General features: G+C 35.9%; 1 protein-coding gene across 1 annotated transcript in view; it reads left to right on the plus strand.

Moving 5' to 3' along the window:
- The window catches only part of PTPRM (protein tyrosine phosphatase receptor type M), a 443651-nt gene that overhangs the window by 185910 nt on the left and 236390 nt on the right, over positions 1–21351 (plus strand). The window contains exon 7 of the mRNA XM_030477498.2: positions 4193–4486. Coding sequence (XP_030333358.2) covers positions 4193–4486 — 294 coding nt within the window. The remainder of the gene's footprint in view (positions 1–4192; positions 4487–21351) is intronic.

Consider the following 21351-nt stretch of genomic DNA (forward strand, 5'->3'; position numbering starts at 1 on the left):
TTTAAAAGTCATTTCAAGAACATTAGTATACTTGGCCAGGTCACGTTTTCAGCAATCTCAGTAAAGGAATAGTGTAAAATTACCTCACGTTACGCATCATACTGTTTAGAGGTATTAATTAAATAATTAAATGTTTTGACAGGAATTATTTAAAGCCTTTTTTTGAAGAAAAAAAAATTGCATGAAGAACTGTGATGTTTCAAAGTCACCTCTATATCTTTTGTTATCAGTGGGGATGTTTATTGCCATTCCTCCAGAATTAAATGCTGCAGAAATGACACTGCTCTCCATTGTTTCCAATGGCATGGAATCATTTGCATGCTCAAAAGAGGAGCACAATAATACGTATATATGTGTATATATATAAAAAAAATGAAATAGAGAGGAAAATGAAAGAAAATATTCTTAAAATAAAGCTGTTTAGTTGATTTCAAGACTATAAAATTATGATGATATGATTAGTTTTGTAATTATTAAGACCTTATTAATGTGGACATAGCATCAGAGACGATTGATACCTTATTTTTATCACTTCACCTGCTCATGATGTGCTGAACAGTACCACAGGAGAATACCATGGTATTGACTTTCTAACAGTTACTATTTAATTAAAAAAAAAAAATAAAAATCAGCTTGCAGGATAAATGTTTCTTCCCCATACGTGTAGGATGTAGCATGGCTCCATTCTCCCACTCACTCACCTCAGAAGAAAAATCAGAAAATGTTATTGTTATTATTGAAGTCGATTTTTTATTTTTTTCCATTTTTCAAATTAGCTGTTCTGAGCCACAGAGAAGAAATGTGGTTTTTTTTATGCTCTAGAACTTACTTAAATCTCAGAGATTTGCATTATTTCCACTGGCATCTCTGTGTGATGCCTTTCCTCTCCCTATTAAAATTTTAAAAGAACTGCAAAACATAAAGATGTTAGAATCTTGTAGAAAAGATCTGGAAATTCTGTATAATTTAAAATAAGAAGCAGTGTAAATAAAGGAGTTGACATTTCAAGTTTCCAGTTAATATAGAAGGCATAAGAATAAATAGTTTCTATGAATAAATAGTTTCTATGTATGGTTAGATTTGGTTTTATCCTCTGCCTAAGAGAAGGGCTGCTCCGTATTATAAAGTCTTTGTCTTTTTCTCATATTTACTGTAAATGATCTATTTATGTAAGGTAACATTAGAGCATCTGCCTAAAGCCTTCTGTCATCTGCAGACCTCTGGTTTAGTAGGGTGGCCACTCTTTCCTTTCCATAAGGGATTATGCCCGTCATCATTTGTCACAGAATTAAAGAAGAGGTCATCTGTCTGTCCAAAGTCTAAAAAGCATTGAATTTGAAATTATGGATGAACTTACTTTCTTTAAAAGCATTTTTAAAGGGTTTTACAGTACTGAACAGCTCTTTTTAGTTGTTTCAAGAGAAATCTTGTAGAAGAACTCCTCTTTAAGCTAACAAATCATACTAAATAGTCACTGCTACAAACTTGTTTCTGCAATCAGTTGATATTCTTTCCCTGAATACACACAGCTGTAAAAACACAGGTTTGTTGTATCATTTTCATAAAGGTATGAATCGCAAAGTAATTTGCATGGTATATATTTGAGACTACCCTAGTGGCCAGCAGTAAAACTGCTTTTAGTGAAAGGTGGTGGTGCTGCAGTCTGGAACTTACTTGATTAAGTGATTGAAATTTCTCAGTATCCTGAAAAAATTACACCATTCTGTCTAAAGAACAAATAAAAAATAACAATTAAAAAATAACAAATAAATAGAAGAACAACTTTCATACTTCAGTCATGAACTTGGCTCATCATTTTTGGTAGTACACTGTTTGTATTAAAGTGTCTGCTTAACTCTGAATCTCATGTTTTTAACCAGTCGCTTAATAATGAGCATCATATTTGTAATGAAAGGTTCATTTTATGTAACCTCAATCTCTGGTAAGAAGACTACTTTTAGTATTAAACTACGTTACTAGAATTAAACTGCAGTATATGCAGGCTTTGATAAAATAATGCAGCTTGCATTAACCTTTTGCACTGTGGTCACAAAGGAATGAAAAATATGCCCCAAGGGATAAAAAGACAATAAAATACTGTCTATTTCAAGTACTTGTAATACTTGGAATGAATTGTTGTAACCACTAACCTCAGTGACCTAACTCCTGAGTTCGCATTTTGAATGGCACTTCAACAGCCTTTAGTAGCATTTGAAACTTGAAAGTAATTAACTGTTCTTTCAGCATGGCTAAGTAAACGCCTTAGGATGCTCTATAAAAGTTCCATTTCATGTCTTGGTTCACAAAACAGCCTAATGATTTAAATTGATGCTAAATCATTTTGAGTCAAGTCAGAGCCGTTTCCAGACATGCTATTGCTGTATGAAGCCTGAGTTTATATACTTTAGGAACAATAATTTCAATAAAACTGCAGTATGAGTCTAACCAAAAGATGACATCAGTTTGCCATATATTGCTACTGACATATAACGGTGTTTTCCTTACCGACTTGAAAATGTAAATAATAGTATTTTCTTTATGTACTTGAATCTACTGTAATATAATAAGCAATTTTTATGTCTATTCCAATCAGTGATAATTAGTTAGATGTCTTCAGAGGCATTCTGGATTGTTGCCCACTATATCATGTACTTTATGATAATAATCAATTTGTTCTGTTAAGATGAAAATATGCAATGCTGGTGCCTATGTTTGCCATTTTGTGATGTCATATTTCAGCAATTGCTAACAGGCCACACAGATCGAAGCTTACATACAAGTGTGCAGTGCTAATTAGAGACTATCTGACTGAGGCATAGCTAATCTTCAATGTACTTGATGCTCTGTGGGTTGAGTACTCTTTCTGTAAAGGAAGAAAGGTAGCATAATGCAGGATAATTACATATTTGTTAAAATAGTAATTCTACTATTTCTCAAGAAATAGTAATACTTACTTCTAGAGTTCCTTTCTCCCTTGTGCATCATTCCTTTATGTTTTTTGCTTTAACTCTTGACTTTGAAGTCTTTGAGAAAATGATGAAATATAGAAATTCAGCTCCTTTTCTGTTTGACTACTTATATCTCAGCACGCTGGGAAATGGTTAGCAGAAGAGGATAAATCTGAATCTACAGTTTAGGGAAGACAAATGTTCTACATTCATTACATATTCTGTGTAGCCTTAAGAAGGTGGCAGTGTTTGCTGATAGATATGTTCAGAATACTGGATCAAACAGTGCCTTATTACAGCAGCCTGGTTTCATTCTACTTCAATATATTTAACCAGTGGGAAGGAGTATTTTGTGCAGATGTGATGCATGAAACAGCAATTTCCTGGTTAATCAATAGGAAAAAAAATGAATTTGTTATTTTCCTTTAAAAGGAGATAATGACTGCAAATTATTTCTGCAGTCTAATTTAAAATGAGGTGTCCATCACATAATAAAGAAAAGTTGTTTTAAAATTTAAACTTCTGAGATCTTTAGAATGCAAACTATCAAGAGATGCTTGCTCTGTGAGACCGAGTACTGCTTCTGTGTGGCAGTGAAAATAAGCTGTAGAGTCAGACTTGTATTAAAGACTCAAGAATTCCCCCAGCTCTCATTTAGAAGCTCTTTCTGTTTAACGAGGATATAGGACTTGAAAAAATGCTGTATTTATTCTGCTTACACAGAAGTCTGAAAATACAAAGGCTGAGTAGCACAGTCCATGAGAAATAATGAATAAAAAATGAATTTTGTTTTCATGCAGAACTCACTGTTCTGGCTATGTCTAAGGATAGACTACTAATATCAATTTTAGCTTAAAAAATACGGTTTTGATTAAGATTTATATTTACATCCAGTAAGAACTATATTTTGATAAGAAAACCTGACATCATCTTTACTTTTAAATTGTAAGTTATAATTTGCCATGTAATGTCTAGTGAATAGAGTACTGGTTGTACCTGGTTTGAAGTTATGCAGAATAAAACAAAAACTTCATATTAAAATCTCCAAGTGCATAAGCAGAAGAGTTTGCATATTGGATCTTATTGGAAATAAAGTTATCCTAGTGATTATTTCTTCATAACCCTAGTTTTATGGATTCTTCAGCTCTAATATAGTGCAAAACCCATTGCTTATTTGAATGTTTTAGAAGCAGAAAAAATGCCAGTATAATCATTGCTGCTTTTTGTAACTTGCTGTGCTTCAGAGCCACCAGTTCCCATTGCTCCACCTCAGCTGTCCTCTGTTGGTGCAACTTACCTGTGGATACAGTTGAATGCCAATTCCATCAATGGGGATGGACCCATTATTCAAAGGGAAGTTGAGTATCGAACTTCAAGTGGAAGCTGGTATGACATACAACCTGTGGACTCCACAAGCTATAAGATCGGGCACCTGGATCCTGACACAGAATATGAAATCAGCGTATTACTTACAAGACCGGGTGAAGGAGGAACCGGCTCTCCTGGCCCAGCTCTCAGAACAAGAACAAAATGTGCTGGTGAGTACTCAAAACAACTGGAAAGTTGTAAGCATCTTTCTAGGGTTGAAAACGTAAGTTATTTCACTAGCGGTTTTTACTGTGTACCTTAAACCATCAGGCTGCAGGAATTAAGACTGAATGCCTTTAAGTATAAGCTATTGGTGTATGCCAGCTACAATGACCTTGAAACCAACCTTCAGTGCCACTGTAGATGAAATCATGCCTGTGCATGCTTTACTGTCAGTTGTGCACTGGCTCTCTCCATTTCATTACACCCCTCTCTTGCCAGTGTATGTTTGGATTCCAGGTTGTTTTGTTCTTTTTTTTTTTTTCCTAGTATCCCAAGCTTGATAAAATTCTCTTTCTTTTGGATAAAGTTCCTTTTTTCTTTTTTTTCAATGTCAGATATATCAAACTTGTAGATAAAGTGGAGAGAGATTCCATGTAACAGCAAAAGTATGCACCGTTAAGTCTCAATTAGCAGATGAGGTTTAGCAAAGGACTAATTTCTTGAGTGACTGACAGCATGTCTTTTCTTTAAATGAGGTAGTGTGATTTATGTTGGTGTGTAGCAGTCTTGGCTCCTGTTTTGGATGTTGTAATTAATAATGCTGACCTTTGTAAAAAGAATACAGAGTAGACCTATTATACAAAAGCAATTGTACAGTAATTTTCAGGAAGACTGGCAGTAATAGTAATTTGGGATTCAACTGCTCACAGTACACTGTGACCTGGAGGGGGTTTTTTTGTCATTAGTATTTTCCCCAGTATTTTGAATCTTCTTTCTGCTGCTGTAAAGTTGGTGGAAGATAGGCAGAAGTGTATCTAGAGGAAATGGAACTAAGCAAATGGTATTAGTTTATTGATCCTAATCTTTTAAAGAATGACTTAGAGTTATTTGTCTTTTTAACAGGAAAAATTACATACTTCAGTTCTTTACTGTGGGGGTGGTGAGGCACTGGAACAGGTTGCCCAGAGAAGTTGTGGCTGCCCCATCCCTGGAGTGTTCAAGGCCAGGTTGGATGGAGCTTTGAACAACCTGGTCTAATGGAAGATGTCCCTGCCTATGGCAGGGGGTTGGAACTAGATGATCCTTAAGGTCCCTTTCAACCTAAACCATTCTATGGTTCTATGATTCTATGTGTTTCCATTGGATATGAAAGTGAAGTTACTTTTTGTAAAGTCACCTGGCCGCCTGTCAGTGGCTAAATGGCATTTTAGGTGAACTGATTGGTGTAATGTCAAACATAGAATGAAATATAGTTGTTGTCAGAATCCCAGTGTTACGTTTTGAAGATGCAAGCTTATACAAGTACTAATCCTTTTATATTATTTTTGTTTGTTTTCTTACTCTCATTACTGGAAAGAAGTATTTAATTAAAAATACCAAAAAGCAGTACTGTTAAGTTATCATTACAGTTATGTATTTAGTATTTATAAGATTTTTATTTACTAGACCAAGATAACTTCAGCTTAGTCAAAAGTGAGACATAAAAATTTAGAGTTCTTCAGGACTGTTTCCGGGTCACTGTGCATTTCGCAGTAATGTAAAATTATCTGTCTAGTCAAGGTAAGTATGTATATGTATTTAATACACAAATATTTCAGGGTTTTTTAATTAAAACAGTTTTTCTCATAGTTTGGTCGTAATGTAACATAGGCTGCTGTGTAAATGAGCCTGTCTGTACTGAAGGCTTAGAGAGTGTGGTGGGCTGATAGCCAGCAACCAAGTACCCATACAGCCACTTCAGTCAGTCACCTCTGCTGCAGGACAGGGAGAAAAAAGAAGGAAAATAAGAAGACTTATGATTTGAAATGAAGACAGTGTAATAGGTGAAGCAAAAGCCGCACTTGCAGGCAGAGCGAAATAAGAAATTTATTCAGTATTTTCCGTCAGCAGGCAGATGTTTAGCTGCTTCCTGGGAAGCAGAGCCTCGGCACACATAGTGGTTGCTTGAGAAGACAAACGCTGTAAGAATGAACTTCCCCCCTTCCTATCTTTTCCTTGTGCTTTGATTGCTGACCATGACATCACGTTATGGAATATCCCTTTGGTCAGGTGGAGTGAGGTGTTCCCACTGTGTCCTCTCCCAGACTCTTGTCCACCTTCAGTCTACTTGCTCCAGGGAGAGAGTGGAAAAAAGAGAAAGCCTGCAAGCATTGCTCAGCAACATTCAAAATACTGGAACGTTATCAATCTTCTTGTAGTCACAAATCCAAAACACAGCACTATACAGGCTGCTATGAAGGTAATTGACTCCACCCCAGCCAGACTCAGCAAAGAGAGAAGTCCAGTATTTTAGTTATATTTAAGAACATCATATCCTTTCTGGTCTTTTCAGTGGTACATACTGTTAAGTGTTAAAACATGGTTTCATTCTCATAAACCGCTATGTTCTGGAAGTATTTTATTATCTGGTAATGACTTGTAATACATCAGCATTATTTGTGTTTTCATTAAGCTAAACGGTAACTCTTTTCAATTAAAAGCAGAAAGTGATGGCTGACAAAAAAATGTAAATTGTGTGATGATATTAAATCCATCTCTATAAATTGGCTTTTTTTATAACAGAACATCCTGCTTTGAAGGTGTGGTGGTTATTGGTTAACTGTTAGCAAGTGACATGCTAATAACTGGCCCAAGGGCTTAAAAAGAGATGTTGATAAACTAATGACAGTATAATTAAGCTGGGTAGGAGTAAAATAATGCCAGTCTCCAAAGCATACCATAGAATTAATAAAACAGGAGTCTTTAAGAGGAGAGTCATTGCACCTTTTTAATTACTGTGATAATTGTATGCTGCTTGCCTGTTCCCTAGGGGTCTAGTGAACCACTTGGAGACTTGAAGCAGTATGCTAGACATTCAATAATCTTAATAGTTCTCCAAAGCATTTGAAATATGTTTTCATTTTAGCAAAATGAGATTTCAGAGGCTTGTAATAGGCAAGTCTTATCTGCAACTTTAGTAAATAAAAGCATCTATAATTAGAATGCAAAAGAAAAAAAATCTCTCCAGACTTGGTTGCATCACCCTCAGTGGAGCAGTTACATGCTTTCTAAAGTGCTTTGCTTCCTTTTGATGAAATGTAATACAAATGTAAGTGCTCTTCAGTGTAATGTTCAGGAAGGCCAAGGAATTACATTCAGGTCTGGATTAGATTAAACCTAGACCATGGAGTTCAGGTTTGAAAGAGTGTAATGGATTTTGGCCATTATGGAACCACATTAGAGTCAGACTTAGAAAAAGGGTTTTTTCTCATTTCAGTATCTGAAATCGAGACCTCCCCTGATTATCTGGAATTTGAATCACCAGTTGCTGTACTCAAAGCTTCCTCTTCCTACAGCTGTCTCATATGGTGTCATGATCCTAAAAGAGTGCTGCCATTTAAAATAAAAGGGGGAAGAGGGGAAGAATACCCATCAGGAGATACATGACAGAACATTTCCATTATACAGCATGTCTCAAATTACTCTGATGTAAATTTCTACTCTGGCATAGTTGTAAAATAAGGATTCCAGAGTAGTCACACACAATTAGCATTATTTAGGGTCAGAATGCCAGAATCTGCACACTTCAGACACTGTTATTTGAGGAGTAAGACTCTTGGTGTGAGGCTTGCAATGTCAGCCACTACTATAGAGACCTCAACCACCCAGCCATTGCTAGCAGCTAAATAGCTGCACAAATATTTGAACAAAAGAAGTCACATTGTATGTAAGCACAGAACCAACAGTGGCTCTGCCATATATAATATATGTTCGATATAATAAGTTCGAGGATCTGAGAATCAGTAGTTACAAAAAAACTCCTCTTATCTTTTACTGAAGTGGATTGGTGCCTGAAAAAATCCAGAATCAAATCTTCTCTAAATCTGACCCAAAACCAGTAGAACTGCCCATAGTAAAACCTAGGTAGGAATGTTGAGGGATTAATAAGGTAGACTATGTTTTGTAGTTTCACCGCATCCATATCAGTATTTCTGTGGGTAGAATTATTTATTACAATGCTTTGCAATGTGTTTTATCTTTGACATACATTGCATAATACAAATCTTGATCCGGTGTATGTACCTGCATTCTGATGGTGAGACAGCACCCCAGTTAAAAGAGTCTCCCAGAAAATCTGGAACTGCTAAATGAACTAAATAAACTAAATGTATTTTTGTTTTTGCTATGGCCTGTCTATTAGGAAACTTTATTTTTAAACAATGTCATTCCTCAAATCTGCTGGTGAACACATATAGCATAAAGCCAGCTACTTTAGGAAGAATAAGTAAAATAAAATCCTCTCACCTCCTAAGGGAAGGGATTTTTAAGACCTTCTAGGGAAAATCATTGCCTTTTCTCATCATGTTTCTTTTTTCACTGTGACATTTTGAATAATCTTAGAAAATTAGCATCTTTTCCTTTCCTGAACCAGAAAACTCTATTGTAATTTTATAAATTGAAAAAGAAATGAAAGACTGCTATGAAAGAAATTTCTGATGGACTATCCCCAGTTTGTGGGGTTTTTTTTAACAGTCAGAACTAATTCTCCATGCTAAAACACAATTATTGCTCTAGGATATTTGCAAAAACAATCACTGACAATTTAACCAGTAATTTTCCAGGCAGAGAATTCACATATTCCTTGTACAAGGAAGTAACAGGAATGTTTTTATTAACATAATTAATTTTGCTGTCTCTTCTACCCCATCACCAGAGATTGTCAGGAGGAAAACTGTTACTCACAGTACAACTGAGCTCTTGATTCACTGCTGCAGGTTAGTTGTAAACTGTCTGTTACTCCTAGCAGGCTTGTTACAATCTAGAAGAACAGAGCAGAGGAACTCTTCAAATCCCCACTCTTAAAGATTATTCTTTTCCACTTTGTTTGTTTTGATCACTGCTTTGACTTCAGCTGGGTAATTTTCCAAGGTGTCAAAATAGCTAGTTCTGTGCTGGCATCCACTCACACTGTGAAGAAAATCTACATGTGCCAAAATGCTCACTGGAATGAACAGTGAATGAACAGGGATGGAATTAACATCCTCTTCCCTCTGATCAGTTAAGACCTTCTCTCCTATTACCAGATCCTGAAAATTATCAGATGTGGACCAAAGCAACAACCCTATTTTGACTACGGAATGTTAACTAAGTTGCCTGTTTCCTTCTTTTCGTTGATTAAAAGGGGGCATAATTTACAAGCATATAAGATCTATAGCCATTTGAAAAACTGTAGGGACTTTTAAAATAATCCCTACAAATTATACAGTACTGTATTGTCATACACTCTCTAACTGCATCAGGTTGCAAGAGACAAAAGTATCTTTAGGCAGGTGATACGGGCCAGCAACTGTCTTGAATCCTGCATGCAAAGTCAGTGTGTTTCTGGCACACCAAAGAGTACTCCATGCCACCGCTTCCCTCTTGCCCCATGACGTGGAGCACTTGCCAAGTCCTACATGGTGGACAGTCTGCAGTCCCTAGTATATGACACTCTGAACGCTCAGTCATCTTTGTAGTTGGTTTTCCCTATTTTCTACTCTCCTCTTTTGTCATTAATTCTGTAGTTAGTCTCTCCCTTTGTCAGTGTTCATGCCCTAGCCTGTCTTCAATCTCAGTGGTACTGCTTATTTCCATGCCCTTCCCCATTCTATACCACTAGTAGGAAAGCTGAGTTCCTTCCTAAGAACTTCTCTAGGTTGAAGTGGTGGCTGCCTTTCTCTGTCCTTACAGGCTTCTTTGGATCTTTTGACCCTTTTGTCTCAAGAAAAGAGGGAGAATCTTTGTGTCACTGGGAATTAATTTGTTCCTTCTTATTGCTATACCTTGGGGGACTGCCTGTGAACATGTTCAAGTTTTGTCAGGCATATAACAAAGTCTTACCATGGCTTAGTTTTGTGATCATAAGAAAATGTCAACTTGAAGCTGTACTGCAGATTCTTTTCTACAGCTCTTTCTCAGAACTTTGCAATTTTCTCTCAGAAGTTTGAACCAAGGTTGTGCAGCATTGTTGTGTCAGAGCTAGACCTCAGATCACAGACACCTGAACCCCGAGGAGGAGGGTTGCAGGTACTGCACCATTTTATTTTGCATGGAAGAGTTCAATGGTATTTCTAAAGTCACCATTCAAAACCTGAAGCTGTAATAAACTTTAGTAGGAAGTTGCATTGATTTATCAGAACAGGAAGTCCACAGTGAACTTACATTTCATTGTGGGTTTTATTGTCAAAAGAAGTTACAGTTTTAATAGAATTTTGAAATTGAGACTTCCTACTGTATCGTGTATCATCCTTTCTCCTAATACCTTTCCAATATACAGGTCATTCCCATATAAGGCTCACTTTCTCATAAGGGTAAAAGCTAGTATTGGATTTTTTGCAGTGTAGCAGGTGAATCACAGCTTTTGGATGTGCAGAAGGTAAGCTCATAGATTTTAATAGAATTCCAAGAAAATATTACCTAGTAGGATGTATGTCCGTGTCTCTCTGTCGGTTGTCCCTTCCCTCTGATTTGGAAACAAACAAGAAAAATTTCTTCTTGGAAAGGGCCCTATTGAAAACACAAATGATGTCTAGCTGTAACTACTGTCGGAAACTTCTTCCTTGGCAGCCACTTCCCTGGAAACAAGGACCCTCATTGTTCCTTACTGAGCTGATTTCTCTGATAGTGTCTTACAAAACAGCCTTCCTTGGTGTTATTGGAGGTCTTGAGTCAAGAAAAAAATAAAATAACATAAATTCCTCTCATTAAAAAAAAAATGTATTTTTTTCAATCCAGTTCTCCTCTTCATCTCACAGTGTAAAATTTCCCTCTGTGAGTCCTATAAGTTCATGAAAGTAAATGCAGCTGCAACAACTGCCACTCCTACCTTCAAGGGGCGCAAGAAGGAAGACCCAGGAAAGTACAGGCCAGTCAGCCTCACCATAATCTGTGGGAGAGTGATGGAACAACCAACCTTGGAAACCATTTACAAGCGCACAAAGGACAAAAACATGATCAGGAGAAGTCACCATGGATCCACAAAGGAGAAGTCATGGTTGGTGAACCCGATAGCCTTTTGCAGTGAAATGGTTTGATAGGTGAGGGGAGAGCAGTGGAGATACTCAAAAGCTGTCTGGACATGGTACTCACAAAGGAAATTGCAGGTCGATTCTCCATTCTGTGATTCTTCAGCCTGTGAATACAAACACTTTTCCTAACACCAGCAACCAAGCATGCCAGTGTTATGTAGGAATTACTAATCCCTCCACTTTTGTGTTGTCATTAGTCCCTAAATGCATATTTTTGGTTTAGTTACATCCATAGGTCTCACTGGAGAAATAGAACATTTTCCCTCCCCATCACCTTGAAGGGGAGGGCGGCAAGAGGACAGGAAAACTACTGTGAAGGTCTGTTGGCCCTCTCTGATTGGCCTACAGATGGCTGGAGTGTATAAGGAATATAGACACATTCTAGTGATGATAAGGACACAGAGTATTAAACCTGACTGTCAGATCGGTTTATTTTGAGGAGCCTCTCATTACAAGGAGGAGAAGCATTTAGGATTCTTTTCTGGTAATAATAGCTGGGTTAATACAGGGGTGGATACTGTAATTGTAAAAAGAACTGCCAGGTAGGACTATCTTTGGTCATGTGAAAAGCAGTCATATAAATGGAGACTTAGTTCTTCACTTTATTAGATTCCCATTTCAAAACATTTGCAGAGGAAGAAATTAACCTGCTCTTTGAGACAAATGAACCTTCACCTTCTTATAGGAAACCTAAGGGGCAAAATTATTAATTTAACATCTGCCAGGTAGAGGAAATGTGAAGAAAACATAATGACCCTTGAGAAAAAGTAGATAATACAACTCCTCTTATGACATATTTCCATCTCCACATTCATTGCAGTTTCTTATTAATTCTAAGGATAATTCTAAGGATATTCTCAAAAAACAGCCACTCAAAAGATTTCTTTTACCCAACTTTGATTCAGGAAGAATTTCTCAGTATGGAGTGAAAAAAACCTGGCAAGCTGGGAGTGTGCTGGTTATAAACAAGAGAGTGGTATGTGGGCACCTTTCATAGTAATGGTAGATTAGGTATACTTGTGATAAATATTGATAGGGCATTCCATAGGATTATTCTGTTCTGAACAAATTGAACTGTTTCATGGATGCTTTGAATCTCTCTTTTCAGAAGTATTATTATTGAAGATTTATATAAATGCAATTGTACTCTATTTTTAAAATGAGTTAGGAATACAGAAAAGGGAATGCTTTGGGTATAGTTGCCTTCACTGTGAAGTTCCATGAGTGCCTTGAATTTATCTTTAAAAACTTTCTGTGGAGCACTTTCTCCCCTCTTCTGAGGGCAATTTTTGTATCAGTAATTCCAGTTTTCACATCCAGTTGTGTCATACTGCCTTCCAGTTATAGGCAAACTTCACTTTAGCAAATAAGACAGAAAAGGATGGCTTTTCCTCTGACTTAGTGAATGGAGGGTTTTATCCAAAAGCAAAGCAAAATCTTTTATACATTTGAAGTGGCCAAGTGTATTTGCTTCTTTAATTTATGTCTAAAAGAATAACTAATTATACATGCCTGAGCGTGTATGTGTGTATAGACATACACACTTATATATCCCCATCAGTTCAGTTCTCCTTTTCCTTCATATACATGTATGAATGTATCACCTCTATGACCAAAGGGGATTTAGGCTCTAAAGAACAGGTTTTGTAATTAAAAAAAACCTCGAACAGTTGAGTGAACTTCTGAGCCATCTGTTTTAGGAGCCAGGAAAATAAGATGTCCCATGGACAATGGAAGCCTAATTTCTGAAAGATTTGTCAACTAAATATCACCACCTTATGATGGTAATCCCGTTTTCCTTTATGATAGATCTGCAAGGCAAGAGGCAGCACCAGGAGTCTGCTGTCAAATGGAGTATTTGATGTTAGACTTCTGCTTCTCTGCCCTGAGCCTCCTGAATGAGTGCACTGGCTTGGCTCTCTCTCTTCTTCTGGAATTAATTTCTGGCAGGACTGCATCAAATTAATTTAAATTTGAACCAAGTTATTTGGATAAAATATGCCAATGGTTTTAAAGGGTATTGAGAAATGGAAATGGATGGATGAATGGACAGGCATGCTTCTCTTATTATTTTAAGGCTCACTGTTTTGTTTGAGACTGTTTGACCATGTGCTGTCTTGCACATCAGCTTTGGCCAGTTGTAAAAACACAGAACTGCACAATTAATTCTATTGGAGCATCTGTGAAGCCGGAAACATCCATGAATTATGTAGAAACACTGAAATACTTAGGTTTTGAATCTCATAGTTTTCTTTCTTTCTTTTTTTTTTTTTTTTAATGCTTTACAAAAAAGTAAAATCAAGGGTTTGCAGAATGAATGGTACATTAATTCTACCTCACTTCAGAGGAAGAGGAACAATGACACCTCTCAGGTGCTTCCATTCTGTTTTTCAGTGCTTGGGAGGCATTTTGGCTTTGCAAAGCTGTTTGTTTTACAAATGTAGAATTGTACACAGAATCCAGCCCAACCTCCTGAAAGTTCCCAGGAAGAAGAGCCTGTGCTGTGAGTTGTGGCCTTTCTGGTACTACTTTTTTGCCATAAAGTATAATTACAAATTTATAGTGTGGACTGTAGATGAGGTGTCTAGTTTTAAAGCTGAAATCAGGGCAGATGCTGATGAAGTTATTTTTTGACTTTGAATGAAAAAAAATCTCTTTATCTTCAGGGTGCTGGATCACTGCAGTGCTGAAAATTGGTAGCACCATTCTAGAGTTCAAGGATCTCTTCTGGTCAGCAAGTGTACATCACGTTTCTAACTAGAGAAAAACAAAGTTCATAGAGTTCAGAGAGCACTAGACCTCTGTTTTGGTAGATTTAAAAGAGTAGTTCTGTTTGGTAATCCACCTAATTACTGCTGATTGTGTTGGTTAGGCAGGGACAGGCATCCCTGTGGAAGTGAGATTTTTCCAGACTTTTACAGGCAACAAACATTCTAGACAGAAAAGCTGTTCTATGTTCTTTTTTGCTACACTGTATCTACATGGCCAGATGGATTCTGGCCCAAAGGAAATAGAACATTTGACTATGAAGACATTGAGCAAACAAATACTTAAATATCTAAAAGGAAATAAATAAAATTGGGAAACGCTGTGCATAGCATTAGCGTAAAGTACTGTATTAAAAAGATGGAGAGCAAATTAAGACTGCCAATGAAGTTGATTTAAGGCTTTTGCCTTTCAGTATGCTTTTTCATCCATAGGATGATCTTTTTTAGAATGAGAAATATGACCAACCGTCTGAAATACTTTTAAGAGTTCTGTTTTCAAATTTATACTTCTGATGTCTGCATTTATGTCTTTCAATATATACCATGCTTTGAGCATTCTTTTTATTATTTTAAATGCATTAAAAATTATCCATGCATTTAGTTCATAATTATTCATTCTGTTCAGCTTGATCCAGTTCCTGGTAAGAAAAAAAGGTTTTCTTTTGGGAAAGGTAGAGTTCAGTTTTATCCATTAATTCATGATTCAGAACTCTCTGATGGTGTTTTGGTTCAGAAATTTTGCAGTAGAAAATGATGTTTATAGTGGACTGTTATCTTTTAGTATTATACGTATGGGAAAAATGCATGTAAAGCAAAAAGGCAATAATAAGTGTTTACTCTTGACATGCAAAAGTGCCTTTTCATTTCAAAAAAAATTATATTCTTTGGAAACAAAAATCAAATTGTCTGTCAGTTACTCTTTGTTTTGACTGTTTCTGCAGATGTTTTGTTTGCAATTAGCTAAAAAAAAAATAAAATTCAATAATTTACTTAATTACTGTTGTACAGCATTGAGTTTCAGAGGATGAACCAATGTGTAACTGGCATGTTTGGCCAAGTAAATGAAAAAAAATAACTTTTAATGACCTGAGCATAATTATAGATGGCTTTTGAATGACAACTGGCAAAAATTGTACTATAATTAAATTTCCATTATAAAAGTTTCATCTTTTTTGTCTGACATGTAAGGCTAGATTGTGAAGAGTATTCATTTATAAGAGGAAGAATTAGAGAGCTATAATTTATAATTCAGGATAATCAATGAAAGCATTTCTTTTGTCAAAAAACCTTTCACTGACAAATAGCATTGCATTGTTAGTTGTTTTAAAAAGAAACTAAGACATCTTTTCATTATTTTTTCACTTAATGTAAAAGGAGATGAAAAATTCTGGTGGTTGAATCATGTCTTGCAGTAATTCAGAGTAATATCATTCAGATAGGGCTCTCAGTCTGTTTTTCTCTTAATTAACACAAACTTTGTCTCAGTCAATATCTAAGACTGTTCATGAAGAAGTAGGATCTTTCTAAAGGCCATCTTACCAACTTTTGTTTGATCTAGAACAGAGTTGTTACTAGTAGAAGAAGTGACAACATATTCTGATTTTCAAACTTTCCAGTTATTGATTGAAATGGACCCTTTGCTTTCCGATACTGGGGTCTCAAAGAAAATGAATTAAAACATTATGAAGCTACCCTGTTCATTTCAACATAATCTTTCAAAGGGAGCTTCAGCAAAGGTCAGTATTTTAAAAAGTTTTGGCACCAGATTTTCAAAGGCAACTGCAAAGCTCAGCATCACTCTCATTTAACTAACAGATGGGTGACGCTTCTTCCATATGCTCATTTGAGCTCCGTATTTACAGAATTATTTTGTGTGCTTTTGTTACCACTGTTAATTAGACACAAGTCTAATTGTATACTGATTCCTCTTACTATACTATCTGTTCATTAACTAAGATGTTTATGCCATTAATCTCAAAATGTGATTCTTACATACGCAGAAAAGTTAGACTTGACTAGGTAAAACTGCCTTTCATCTTACCCATGAATCTGTTAAATGAATCTATTTCTGCTCTATTAACACAACAGAATAGTTTGGCATGAATCTTCCTAAGCTAATTTATTTTATTCTGTGTTACAGTGACACAATCTCTGCTAAGCAGTTAATGTACAATATTGTACTGAGTTCCTGAAACAACTGACTTGGAAATAGGTGATTTTCATAACGATAATTTTTAGAGACTGTCTACTAAAATTCAAAGTGATCATTTACTTCTGTGTGTACTACCACTTTACTGTTAGTCTTTTGACTTACAGACCATTGCTTATGAAAGCAGTCAGTGTTAATATCTTAAAATCTGTCAGAAAATTACTGTTCTTTATTCATTTTCACGCTGTGCTGTAGCTGCTTTCTGAATGGTACTGGAGGCCAGTTTGTAGTCTGTCTTTTCATTCAGACAACAGGCTTTAAACTCTGCAAACTCATTTACACATTAATTGCTGAAACTATACAATTTACAATTAGATAACATCTTAGGGTTTGTTCTGCAGTTCTTCAGTGGATCAGACTGGAGTTTTTTTCCTTAAAATTAGAAGGTTCGAGCTGTCTTGTGTTATTGAGAAGTTTTAAGTGGCATGGCCCTAGATGTCTTCTGTGACAACTGTAGTCTAATATCAGTTAATTTGACAAGTTGAAATGCTGAAATGGCAGGATGACACAATATTCTGCCATTACAGTGTCTTAAAGATGCATGAAGAAGAAAAAGGCATCCCTCAGAGAATTTAGTGAACATGAGTACATCACAGATCCATATAAACATTGAATTATTTCTTCATAGGGGATAGCTTATTATCTTGATCAAAAATTGGCACATCTAGTACAGCTCAGCAACAGATTGAAACAAATATTTATAAAAATTTTTAGATTGTACATAAATGGTGACTTATTTCTCAGATTTACAACTCATAAATCTAGGTTTATTTTTGATGAGCCCAGGTAACCAATTTCTTTTTTCTTAATTTTTTGCACAACATTGTTTCTGGCCGTAAAGGAATGGTGGAACTATCAAATGATGGTGGAACGACATGTAACATTGGATAAAGTAATTTTTAATGCATTCTCAGAAAAATTTGAACTATGTATGCTAAAATTTTCCAGCATGATGAAAGAGTAGTTGTTTCAGTCTAAATTGTTAATATTCAGCAAAATTAACACAAAGAGTTGGTAAGAGATAATGAAATGTATGTGACAATTATGTGCACTGGTACCTGCAGGCCTGTACTTGCTATTACTGTGCTAGTTCTTATGCGAAACAACAAATTTAAAGTTACCAAATCAATTCAGAAGATAATTAGTTGCTTTATTGTAACATCCACTGTCTGATACCTGGCTACAATAAAATACATTGAGTATCATTTAAAGTAGTAGTCAATAGCTTTGACTTTATTCAGTATGAAATGTTAAAGAATATATGCTACTCAGATACTCTTTCTAAAGAAACTTAAAGTGATGCCATTTTTATTGGATACTACAAAAATGACGATGAGTTCAAATCAGAATTTTGTCATGCTATAGTAAAAGCACAGCTGCATAACATAGAAGAAAAGTAATTTTTGTTTATTTTCAGTTTTACATTTCCATGGATTGCAAAAATTACAATTACTGCTGTTTAGAAGAGGGAAAAAGGCTTCAACAGTGTTGCAGTGGTATTAGATGTTGAGATTATGACTGGAATCACTTTTTTCAGTGAAAAACAGAAGCTGAAATGTGCTGCAACTCAAGACTGCTCTAGAATGAGACAGCCTGCAGGAAGATACAGCAGCAGTTATGGATCACTAAGCCTTTACCTGCTTAGAGCTTAAGACTTGCAAAAGCTGACACTTGGGTGGGTGTAAGCTCACTTCAGATGGAAGCTTTCTAGATGAGGATCAGGAGACCCTTGAGTCCTTTGCTTTGGCTGAAGCTCATTAATCCAGTCCAACCTCGGCTTGCATTTTTGCTGATTTCCAGCATTTTCTTTTGCTTATATCCGTGGAGAGAACCTCTTTCCTCATTAACTTTCCCATTTTATTCATCATGTTTGACACCGGTTTTGGGTATCATTTCACATATAAGCTGTATTACAAAATACGTTATGTAGGTGTAATCCTGAAAAGCACAGTTTATAAAGCAATAATTCAAATAACATTAGGTTTTGGGTTGGGTTTTTTTTTTTCACTAATAACGATCTATTGCAGAAAAAGAAATTCCAAGGCAAGCCTATGCTATTTATCAGGAGTAATCAGAGTAGCAAAGAAATGTTTGTTTTCAAGGTACTAATAAGTAATCTGATTATGCTGTATAATTGTATTGCCATCATGCTGTTATTTCAAGTGATTTTATTTTGGGGAAAGTAAATTTAGCCAGTAACACTAGACTAATTTTGCCTTCCGCAGTCGAACTTGGAAAGGTTTTGTCAATATTTTCATAATAAATTTCCTGCTGACTTTTCCCCAGAATTGCTGTGAGTAATTTGAGGGAATACTGTGGTTCCTTAGACAGCTTAGTGCCTATGGAAACAATAAATGTTACTCCCGTAAACATATTTTCTAAGATTCGGCAAAAGTATGGGTTGCTAATTGAGAATTACCTCCAGCTTTTACATATGCTATCAGAAACTGTGCTTCTGCTGCTCAGTGTAGTCAACATGGAGAGAAAGGTTTTGCAAGAGGCTGATTCAGAGCAAAATCTAAACAGTGTTCTTACTCATCTTCTAAATGAATCTCTTTTTTTTAATGCATCTTTTAAATTAATCTTTTAAATGTAATCATCTTTTCACTGATGATAAAATGCTTGTAAGGGAGACTAACCTCCTGCATCTTTGTAAATACCCACATGTCCCTTTGGGGATAAAGATAAAACATTCTAGGATGAAGGTGAGATTTTCTGCTCCTATAAAATATGTAAAGACCTGCCCGGGCTATTGGCACAGTGATAGTGTCAGTCATAATATCTACGGATGAAGGGCTAAATTCAAAAGTAAGGTCAGGAACACCTTGTTTAAAGCCTCACTTTTAGGTCTTTGTTGATAAAGTTCTGTGTTATGAGATGATGCTTTGACTTTCTGAATCTGAGCAGAATGTGTTCTTACTCTGAAGGGAAGACATGTCTCTTTAATCTTCCAGACTTTGTTAATTCATTTTTAGATAGGTCATTGCCACGGTTAAAGTGTTACGCTTTGCTTGCTCTCAAAGGCTGTTTCAAGGAGTGTATATGTAATATACTGCTGAAGCTAAATCAGTTGCCAGATTAGTTTGCCTATATGTCCACTTTTTTTTTTTAAATTTAAAAAACAGTGAACAAATACCAATGTATGTTTTGAGTACAGAGTTTTTGTACACAGTACAGCTGAATGGTGAAAAATGTTGCAGGTACATACCACTGCTAGTGAAGATAAACAAGAAAGTACAGTACGTGGACTGAGATGACTTATATTTATGTTCTTATGATGTTTTGATATCTCAAAACAAGACTTCCTTTATACATAATTGGCAGCTGGAAGAACAAGTCTCTGATTTTAGCAACATTCCCTCCAAATCTGATGGGTGAGACAGGAGAAGGTACTTAAACAAGACTGTAGGTGACTGAAAAAAGGGTGGCACAATGGAAGAAGAAACATAGGCATGCCAGACCTCCTCCTTCCCTACCAAAATATATATTAAGTTCAGTAGGTTCAAATCTGAGATGTGTGATTTTTTTACAAACATTTTACTAATGTTTATCAAATAATTCTTAGAATGTCATCCTGTGCTGCCTGCGTCTTCATTTCTTCTCGCAAGTGCTTATTTTGTCTAGAATTTTTACTTTTTTACTTCCACTGCTGCATATTTTTCTTCTGGTTTAGACAACCCCTCCATCTATAGTTGGCATTTAGGATCACATTACACTTACGAAAGTAAATATGCACACCTGAAGGAGTGTACTAAATTTTACACTTTTCCATTTTACTCTGTTTGGTATGGTAAGAGTGAAAATATTAAAATATATCTTGTTTTAAGATGCAGACTGTATGTTTGCTTTACTCTTACTATCCTGTCCTCCAGAAAATGGAAATAACTAGAAATAAAGCAACTCAAGGATGATGATCTAAGGGACAGTATCTTTATTTCTTTTTCCTCCCAGCTTTGTATAGGAAATAGTTTAACAAAAAAACCTAGGCTAATACCTATTGGATTTCAAAATTTTCAAAACTAGAAATGTTTGAAAGAATTCTTTAAAAATACATGTGACTGAGGCATTACTTAAAATAATGCATTGTAATGCTTTCTTTGGAAAATGATGAAACAACTTTGCAATGTTTTCAGAAAGCGATATGAATTGTCACAGGATGGAAGAGGTTTGGCCATAGCAATGACCACAAAAATGTTCCCAGCCTTAGACACCTGGCAGTTGAACTGCGATTTTATAGATTGTGCTATGAGCATGTCCATTTCTCCTTAGTGTCACTTTTGGGGCTAGAAATTTCTCTGAAGCTTTGGCTAAGTGGCTTTTTTCAGTTGTGATCCATTGTCCTTGGCCAACCAAGGTCTGCTGAAGTCTCCAAAGGTAATGCCAACAAATAAAGGAGAAGAAGCTCTTTTCTGTCCTGTGGAGGAATTATATTGGGCATAGGCCCTCCTCAGATGCTTCAAGCAGAACTGGCCTGTGAAATAGATCAGAGGAACCCCAAAGGGAATACTGTCAAAGAAATCAAAGAAATGTGAATGTCCTGCATCATCTTGTTAATCTTGCTTGGAAAATAGAGAGCTACTTCAGAGTTGAATTTGATCCAAGAGACTCTCGACAGTTTCTTTGGTGTTTTTTCAAACCAGTGAGGATTTTTTTTTTTTTTAACCTATAGTTTCAGCATTGAAAGGATGTCTGTCGTTGATACATATGTGCCATTTGGCTTCTCTCTGATCCCAAGAATTTGTAAAGAGTTTTTGAAACTTGTGGTGGTGAACTTTTTTCTTTAGTTGGATGGCACTTTCATCAAGCTATCATCCAAGAGCAAAGTCATTTAGAGTATAACCAGGGTGAAT

This window comes from Strigops habroptila, chromosome 1, assembly GCF_004027225.2.
Source record: "Strigops habroptila isolate Jane chromosome 1, bStrHab1.2.pri, whole genome shotgun sequence".
Taxonomy (NCBI): domain Eukaryota; kingdom Metazoa; phylum Chordata; class Aves; order Psittaciformes; family Psittacidae; genus Strigops; species Strigops habroptila.